The sequence below is a fragment of the Mytilus trossulus genome, chromosome 13 (genome assembly GCF_036588685.1).
Source record: "Mytilus trossulus isolate FHL-02 chromosome 13, PNRI_Mtr1.1.1.hap1, whole genome shotgun sequence".
Classification (NCBI taxonomy): Eukaryota; Metazoa; Mollusca; class Bivalvia; order Mytilida; family Mytilidae; genus Mytilus; species Mytilus trossulus.
In genome coordinates, this window is record NC_086385.1 from 48009016 (window position 1) to 48019451 (window position 10436).

Genomic DNA, 10436 nt, shown 5'->3' on the forward strand with positions numbered 1-10436 from the left:
TTAAGAAACTGGGGTAGCAACTCCCTCAGGAAACGTTGGCTTTAGATGAATTTGGCTATTTATTTTAGATATCTTTGACATATAGCTCTTCAACAATTTCGGGACTTATACATCTTCGGATTTCAAACACTTGGCTTCGACCGTTGCTGATAAAGGTAAATCCAGAAAAGCGCTTCGGACGCATAAAATTATTTAACGTGTTGTTTTCAAATTTTTACTCGGATCGGATATACGATACATGTATATGCGACATACGTCTGTATTGTCTCTCAGTGATATCCTTTAATTTCTACCATTGAAATTTAAAGAATATTCATCATGTTAATTGAAACTTCACTAATAACAAATCTTTAAACAGATTAAAGATTACTGTTAAAAACAATATGGAAGTTATTACAATTTTCTAAAATTATCGTGCATTATCCCAATGATTCTGAGAATAGCATAAAAAAGAGATCGATGAAAAACATCTGTTTCCAATAATTAAAAACAAATTTGATATCAGACAATTTACACTCATATTTACGTCTATAGTACATGCAAAAATCATGCCATATCTCCACATTACCTTTGTTCAGGATGTTTGCTTTTTCTTTATGTTATTTGATGGTTTGTGGCATACATTTGATCTACAGTCATGCAGGTATGTGTAATATAATTTTTTGTTAATTTAAGCCGTTTTCATTTTGGGAAAGCTTATGTTTTACTTTGGTAATTTTTTGTTTACTTTAATGCGTGTTTAACATGTTTAAGTCGGGATCTGCAATACACACAGGTTTATTCCCACCAAATTGTTGCACATGTCCTCAGTCAGGAACCTGTAGTCTCTGTAATTCCTGTTTTGTTTTTTTTCTTATTTTAGTCAGTTTTTGTATTTCAGAAATTAGTGTTTTCCATTTCGCCGAACTAGTAAACTGTAACATTGTGAGAAAGATAAAGCCCGCATCCAGAGTGGTAGTTTTTTTAAGTCGGCGTCCTTTGATGTTTTCTTCTCTCTAGTCGGATATTTGTCTTCTTGACACATTCGCATTTTCTATTCTCTATATAACTGCATTTTTTTTTGGTTCTAAATATTGTCCCTTTTCTCGTTTAATGTGGTATTATTTTAGCGTACAGAGAATGTTTGGTTTTGTTTTTCTTTCCTATTAATATTTTTTGAGAAGTCAGTTGATAACTAATAATATTACTATTTGTCACCAACAGAAGCATGCAGTTATCCTTACCGTAGAGTTGGAAAGAATTGTTACCTTATAAATCAAGAAAAAGTGACAGCAGATACTGCATTCGTATGTTAAATTTAGGTGTATAGCATTCACATATTGGTTGACTGAACTGTTCATTTAATCTCCCTTCTAGATTCTATGTTACTTGAAAACATCCGTGAAATCGCGGGCATTTAGAGCGTGGTTGAACGTACATGTAAACAGCTGTAGGGTGAAATTTTGTAAAACAAATTATGATTGAAGAACTGTAGGAAAGTCATCAAAAGTCATAGGTAATTGGGAACAGGTCATTTTGTTTTTAGCCCTTCCCCTTTTTCCAAAATTCATTTAATTTTGTGATCTGTTAATTTTATTTGTCATTTGAGATTCTCTATATAATTCAAAAGTGACCGCCGTAGATAGTAAACTTGGGATTGATACTAAATAGCAAACACACTTTATTTAGATCACTTTAAAGTATAGGGAAAAACGCAAAAAAGTCTCCTATCCCAATGTATATACCTATATGATAACTATGTGTAAATTTAACAGTCCTATCCATTACTTAAATGTATTTCCGATGACAGAAACAAAACCGGACGCTTTTACTTTCGTTTCCTTCCGAAAACTACACAAACGGAATAATCATTAGCGAGGATGACAAATATGCGACTGTACCATCATGGTATAGAGGCATGATGACTAGTTTATTGTGAAAGGAAGAGAAGCGACACCACAAGTGAGGTCTTTTCATTTAACATGTTTTGAAATAGTATAGATGTATTAGAATATTCTGCTTATCAACATCAAAATACCAACTCAATGAAAGATTGATTTTTCTATGTGTAAACAATATATGAAAAAAAGCGGAATATACCATTAAACATCAAAATTGCATACGTCAAAAAATCTTCAACTGAATTTGTTTGAAGATAAAACGGAGCTGACTTGAATTAATTACTAACTAACGTAAATACTTTTTTGTTATTTAGTGTAACTATCCTACATCTGCTATGTTAAAGTATATGTGTATTTGAAATAATAATTGATATTCTAGGCACCATGCATAAGACATGGTACGTACTTAGCCAATTTTGAGACTCTAGAAGAATTACTGTTGATGAAATATGAATTGAAGAAAATGAATTCTGGTAAAATATTTTAATTTCGTTAAATGTACAATTGTATCGTTCAGAATTTCTTATTGATCTTTTTCCTCAATTTGATTTGAACATATTGAAATGTATTGCAAAATCAGTATCTATTATATCGGAAGTAAATGTTACAATTTCTAGTGAATTCAATTTCCGAAAATACAAGAAGGTGTAGTACAATATTAATATTACTGTGTAAGTATATGTTTATACCTGAAGTATGATATACATTTTATTGTGAAACCACACATATAAGATAACCAGGTATATGACCGTTTGTTGGTAATTTTTCATCCCAGTTTTAGTTTGAAACCCGGATTTGTTTTCGCTTAATATATTAATGACTATGGAACACCATTTTAATTCTTTTCGAAAACATCTCAAAGTTTAGAAATTTACTATATTTCTAATCAGAGTAATACACTAGTATTAATATTTTCACAGTCTATACTATTCTTGATATACGATATATATATCCAAACACTAAACTTTGTTTGAGCAGTACATTATCAATCAACATTTATTGCTGTGTTGGAAACAAATAGATATGCATTTTTTTCTATTAATCATGTTGTTATGCGACCTCTTCTTCCTAGTATTAAATAGTATTTCAGTTTTCACGTCTTCTTCTAGTTACTCCCCTTTGTTCATTTAAATATATTTATTGTTTTTAAATTTTAATTGACAAAGTCAAAAGTGGCTTTCTTTAAAAAGTCGGATTAAGTAACTAAACTTGTTTGTATGACTTCTTAGAAAATTCAACAAAATTTTAAATGGAATATAAACAATAGCCTTCAATCAATGTATGTAAAAAAGTAGTATAAATGATAATGAAATAACTGTCCATCAGTGACAAAAAGACGTAATATTCAACAACTAAAATGTATGTATGTTTATTTCAAAACTCAATTTAAATAAAGCTGATGTAATCCATACTATGCAAGCACATAGCCTTCCAACAATGAGCCAAACACAACTCGTTTAATTGGCCACAAAAGGCCCCGACATGTAAAATAAAAAAGACTTTTTCTGTGTTTTTTTTTATTTTAACAGTACATTTCGAGTCTTCGAATAGTACGAGTTACTAACATAAAGCTTTAATGGGACCAGACTCGTAACTGTTACATTTGCCTGCGGTCTGTAGATTTAACTCAATAGTGGAGCACGAGTATAAATAGCTGATAAGTCGAATTGAATATGTATTTTAAGAGCACAAACTAAATCCCTAAGGTTGTGACCTAAGTAATTTGGGAAGTGTTTTATATATACTCTTGTGACCTTCAATTTGACGATTCAGTATTTCTATTTAAAAGGTTCTAGTTTTTTCATTGGTGGACGTAATGTCAATAGATATATTTCTGGTGGAGATTGGAGATGGATAAAGCAAGGAAAAATGACAAAGATGGCGTATTTTGACTTTGATTCAAATGAACCAAACGGGTCATTAGCGCTTCCACAAGACTGTGTGTTACTCAATGCTGGTAGTAGGTATAATCTCCGAAGTGATACCTGTGATGCCTATTCCATAGGTTTCATCTGCGAAAAATGAATACAGTCAACTTCATTCAATAAACAATTTGTGTCTTGAGTTTTGGTTTTGATTTAATTCAAATACATGAAATACTATATATAATAAGAAGAAGGAGGTATAATTGTCGATGAGATTTATATCCAAAAGAGACCAAATGGATATAGGTCATAGTACATCTTAAAACTGTAAGCTAGCCACATAACGCATAGTTTATGATTATAACATAATTAAATTTATCAGACGTTTATATGTAGATGAAAATAGAAGAGCTGTCCGAACAACTATGTGTTCATATTCACATCTTCTAGTTGTAAAAAGGTATCTGTTGTAATTTGGTGTTTCTTCATACTATTCTTTGGTTGATTGATTAGTTGGTATTAAAAGTTAAATAACTTCGTTTTCATTTTTAATATAACTTTATACAGTCACCCAGTTTCACTGCAATTTTCCGAGTATATTGGATTCAATCAATTGTAATGGGAACACATACAGTTAAGTGTCTCCTTGCATCTGTTTGCATAAAAAAAACACGTTATGGATTATTGTACTAGTATGAGTCCATTCTTTTTGTGATCCTTTTTGGAACAATATTGACGACAATGTCAGATTGCACTGTCCGAAATCAAGCGGTTCAAATGGACATCATTATTCTGACCTAATCTGAGGTAATATAATTAAATGCACTCGATGTACTACTTGCATTTAGCTTGCCTACCACTAATATTTTACAGTCAATAAGTCACATGTCAAAGAAAACAGCAAGCTAAAATTAACATTTTCCGTAACATGAATTATCATCATAAAACAGCAAAACATACCAAAGGACATTCAAGCTATTTAGTCGAAATTTAAATGTCAACATCATGGCTTAAAAAGTCCGATTTGTTAGAAATGAACAGCATATTAGTAAATTACGAACATGCATATTCCACGAAATATACAGACATGCTATTTCACGTGAACATTATGATGCCGTGCAAATTATATAGAATCGGTTTTGGCTTGTTCTGTATCATGCATCACCCACTGCGCAATCAAAGCTTTCATTATAATTCATATGATATATTTCCGGATATATTTAGTAGAGAAGTTAAAATGACAAGGAGAAATACAGAATCATGAGTTGAAAATTAACGAACAATACCATGCCTTATTAAGGAAAAACAAAAACAACAGAACACAAAACACAATAAAATACAATAACTTGTTGGGAATGTACGAAATGAATATTGTGCTATAATTTGACATCCGTCACTGACCCCAATGTTATTCCTTTTATTTGCAGTAAAATACTTTCTGGTTCAACTAACATCTCACGATCACCATAACCAATACATTTACCACACTATGCGTTTGCATCTCATAAAATTGAGAATGGGAATGGGGAATGTGTCAAAGAGAAAACAACCCGACCAAATAAAAAACAACAGCAGAAGGTCACCAACAGGTCTTCAATATAGCGAGTAATTCCCGCACCCGGAGGCGTCCTTCAGCTGGCCCCTTAACAAATATATACTAGTCCAGTGATAATGAACGCCATACTAATTTCCAAGTTGTACACAAGAAACTGAAATTAAAATAATACAAGACTAACAAAGGCCAGAGGCTCCTGACTTGGGACAGGCGCAAACATGCGGCGGGGTTAAACATGTTTGTGAGATCTCAACCCTCCCCCTATACCTCTAACCAATGTAGAAAAGTAAACGCATAACAATACGCACATTAAAATTTTGTTCAAGAGAAGTCCGAGTCCGATGTCAGAAGATGTAACCAAAGAAAATAAACAAAATGACAATAATACATAAATAACAACAGACTACTAGCAGTTAACTGACATGCCAGCCCCAGACTTTAATCAAACTGACTGAAAGATTATGATTTCATCATATGAACATCAGGCACAATCCTTCCCGTTACGGGTTTAGTAGCATACCATCATAACATATATGAGAAGAACATAACCCGTATCATGCCAACAACTGTTTTAAGAATAAATGTGTTTAGTTCCGATGCAAAGACCTTATCAGTGACTCAATATTAACGCCAAAATATCCAATCTTTAATGACTTGACAACAGTATCGTAATTATATCCCTTCTTAATAAGTCAAAAGGTTTTTGTAAGTTTCTGAGGTGAATACTGACACCTTTGTGTTTTATAAAGAATATTTCCATAAAAATTGGATGTGAAATACCTGAACGTATTAGAAATCTGCATGTTGAGCTATATTTACGAATGATGTCTTCATATCGATGATAAAATTTAGTAAATGTTTTGATTAGTTTGTGATATCGAAAACCCTGGTGTAATAATTTTTCAGTAATACATACATTTCTCTCGTTAAAATCTAAAACATTGTTACATACACGAGGGAATCATGTCTCTATCAAATTGCTTTAGCGACCTTAGTTCTTGAGTGACCAAACCAGTTGTAATATGGCATAATATTCCTGATTGTTATATTGTTTCTGCATGTTAAAAGTGTGACTTTGCATGATAGGTGAATCATTCCTAACAGGTTACGCCAACCTTGTCGTTAAACCCAGCCTGATCATATTTTGTTCATTCGATTCCCTCAACTGGTCTAATTCTATGTGATTAACGTGATTCGAATTGCAGGTATCTACTGTACTCTTAATTCAAGACAGAGTGTTCGCTAGATGTAATTGAAACAGGTTGATCGCAAGTTCTCCTAAAAGTCAGATCCGACTCCATATGATGCAACCTCCTTTAATTAGCCCGTATCTGTGATATAATCATAGATCTAACGTTTATTTCAAACGTGTTCACATGTTAAACGTACAATAAAAAAATAAGAAAGGACAATTCCAAAACGGAAACTCGTTTATCTAATGGCAAAATCGGAAGCTCAAACACATCATATGAATGTCCAACTGTCATATTCCCGACTTGGTACATGTATTGCCTTGTTTAGATAACGGGGATTAAAGCTGATCTTATAACTAGCAAAACAAACATCAAACTTGTATAACAGTCGTACACAAAAGGCATTGGCACTATGCCTGAAATCCTTATATGCTGAGTTCAGAACTGTCAAACGAATGTACTGAATGGTCCCGTCACATTTTAAAAAAGACCGATTAAGAACCACTTTCCAATAAAGGACTCATTGGACATACATATAGTTAGTTTTTTAGAAATCTTCATCTTCACTACATATTCCAGTAATAATGATCCAAATGCAATGCTTGCGTTTCGGTTTCTTTTACTTATCAACTTCATATACTTATGCTTTTGAGAAAAGGAAAAATAACATAAGCGCTTACAAACTTGATCAATTTAGTCATATTCTTATGTGCCTGTCCAAAGTCAGGGCTGCTGTTCATAGTGTGAAGTTTGTTCATATCTGTCATGTTTGTTTTTCGTTGATTATTTTATTAAGAATTGGGTTTTTTCCCCAAATGAATCGTTATATATATACTTTACTTGTCTGTTTTTTTTTTAATAGCCGACCATATGATATGCATTATTCTTATTGTTTGTTTACCTATAATTGCTTACTTTATTTGAACTGAGGATATTTGTCTTATTCGCAGTCATACATCATCTCCTTATATTTTTCTATGTTGTATTTGTACGTTGTTCTTTTACAATTTACTACCACGATCAGATCTATCACATGTGTAACAGTTCTATCCCATATTTATGAATACAACTGACCTATCATTTAGCGTAATACAGAATTTTACGGACATTAACAATCCTTGATTTATTCCCTAGAAATGAAATAATAGTTAATTTCATTATTCGTTCTTTCTACAATGGTCTAATATATCTTTAGTGTTTATGTCCCATTTATGAGCATAATATTTTCTGGTCTGTTCGTCCGTTCGTCTGTTCGTTCGTCCGTTCGTGCGTTTGTCCGTCCGTTTGTTCGTTAGTTCATCTGTCCGTCTGTCCGGCTCAAGGTTTAAGTTTTTGGTCGAGGTAGTTATTGATTAAGTTGCAGTCCCATCAGCTTGAAACTTAGTACACCTTGGTCCCTATGATATATTCTTTCTAATTTTAATGCCAAATAAGAGTTTTTACCTCATTTTCACGGTCCACTGAACATAGACAATGATGGTACGGATCGGTCATCCGTGTACTAGGGACACATTCTTGTTTATGGAGTGTTTTGTATGCTGTGGTTTTCTTTTCTTTTTTCGTGTTTCAATTTGCTGATTATTTCGATCTATGAGTTTGAATGTCCTTAGACATAATTCGTTTATGATTGATCAACGATATGGTAAATAGTACGTAATATTTTAAGAAGAGACAATAAAACTGTCTGCACGTCCTATTTTTAACCGAAAGATGCTTATGTTTCTAACAGATTTATATGACAGACAAGACAGATAGGTTGCATGATAACGATCAATGTAAAAACATTAATTTGATGTATCTAGAAAAAAGACATATGGCACTCTTTTTTTATTTATATTTATAATACCTATCTTCTCATATTTTATTTCAAAATTTATCTCAGTAAATCTTTTTCTTTAGATAACTTAGATAACTTGTTTCGGCATTCAAACTTATTTATCTTTGCGTCACTAGAAGGTCTAGTGTGGACAACATGCACTTCTGGCGTATTAAAATTTCAACTTGTTGCCTTTTGTTAGCTGTTGTTGGTGTGATTCTTTGTCAATTGAGTTCTCCAATTGATTTATATTGTAGTCCTGTGGTGTTGTGTTGTCATTTTGATTTTATATTTCACATGGCCATACAAGTGCGAGATATGGCATGCCACAAAACCAGGTTCAACCCAACATTTTGTCCTTTAAAAATGACCTGTACCAAGTCAGGAATATGGCCATTGTTATATTATAGTTCGTTTCTGTAAGTATTACATTTTAACGTTGCGTCGTGTGTTTTTCTCTTATTTTTCAGAGTAAATTCACATTGCGATAAGACGTGTCATGGTACTTGTCTATCCCAAATTCATGTATTTGGTTTTGATGTTATATTTGTTATTCTCTTGGGATTTTGTCTGATGCTCGGTCCGTTTCTGTGTGAGTTACATTGTAGTGTTATTTCGTTGTTCTCCTCTTATATTTAATGCGTTTCCCTCGGTTTAAGTTTGTGACCCCGATTTTGTTTTTTGTCCATGGATTTATGAGTTTTGAACAGCGGTATACTAATGTTGCCTTTATTTAAATCCTGAGTAATCTATGCTCATTTTAGCGAATAAAATGCATAACCATGGAGGATGCATAACCTTTACACTAAATCAAATGGAAGAGGACTTGGTGTCAAAGTGATCAATCTCACATATATTAGATCTGAATATAAGTATCATACTCGCGTGACCATGCTGGATACACTAAAAATGCATTTTTGCTTGAAAATGAGTGCAAAAAAATTGATGAAAAAAACTTGCCAGAACAATAAACATCTCTTCATTGATGTCAGTGGCCCAAAAAAAATGTCAATGCGAATAATGACCAGTGTGATCATTTAAACAATAGAAGGCATTTGCTAAAAAAAAAACGCTTTAACTGAATAAGAATGTGGACATAGATATAGGAAGAAGTGGTATGAGTGTTAATGAGACAACTCTCCATTCAAGTAACATTAAATAAAAGTAAACTTGTGTAGGTCAAGGTACGGCCTGCAACACTTAGCCCTGTTCAACACCGAATTTGTTTGTATATAACAATGTACAGTCTTTCTTTTATGTTTTGAAAAAGGACAAAAGTTGCTTAGACTACTTTTTAAAAACTTTCAGAAGTAATATGACATCAAATATTTCTCCAACAACATTGTCATGTATGACGTAATTATCAACTGCGAACGAAAAGTCGATACAGATGGTCGTTTTTTTTAATTTCTGTACACCAGACTAGCGTTTCGTCTAATACAGACCTACGAATATCTCTGACGCTCAATTCAAAAGAGTGAAACAGACAAAATGGGATATGATGTAAAAAGCATAGAGAAAAATACAATTTATCTTAGGTAATATATTCCCGAGGTTACTACTAACCTTTCTTCAAAACAATTTTAAATTATCAACCATTTTTGTATTTGCTTATTTTCAACCTTTTACCTAGCCTAAAGTAAAAGTAAATTATAAAGAAGATATTATTGGTAGGTCTGAATAGAAGGATTTGTCTCTAATAACTGAATAAGAATGTGGACATATATATAGGAAGAAGTGGCATGAGTGCCAATGAGACAACTCTCATTCCAAGTAACAATAAATAAAAGTAAACTAGTATATGGAAAGATACGGCATTCCACGAAGCCTTTCCCAACACCGAATTTGTTTGTATGTAATAATGTATAGTATTTTTTTTAAAGTGTGGAAGAAAGACAAAAGTTGCTTAGGCAACCTTTTAAACTGTCATATATAATATGACATTACATATTTCACCAAAGACATTGGCATGTATTGCGTATTTATCGACTGCAAACAAGCAGTCAATATAGATGGTCGTTTTTAATTTCTGTACTAGCGTTTCGTCTAATAAAGACCTATTCATATCGTTGACACTCGAATCAAAAGAGTCAAACAGGCAAAATGAATTATGATATAAAAAGCATC

At 32.5% G+C, this 10436-nt stretch overlaps 1 protein-coding gene across 1 annotated transcript; it reads left to right on the forward strand.

Moving 5' to 3' along the window:
• The first annotated feature begins 537 nt into the window (after positions 1-537).
• Positions 538-3944, forward strand: LOC134694955 (macrophage mannose receptor 1-like). The gene is made up of 4 exons (XM_063556075.1): positions 538-643; positions 1204-1286; positions 2260-2353; positions 3670-3944. The coding sequence occupies exons 1-4, from the start codon at positions 538-540 to the stop codon at positions 3903-3905; spliced, it is 519 nt and encodes a 172-aa protein (XP_063412145.1). The 3' UTR covers positions 3906-3944.
• The last annotated feature ends 6492 nt before the right edge of the window (positions 3945-10436 follow it).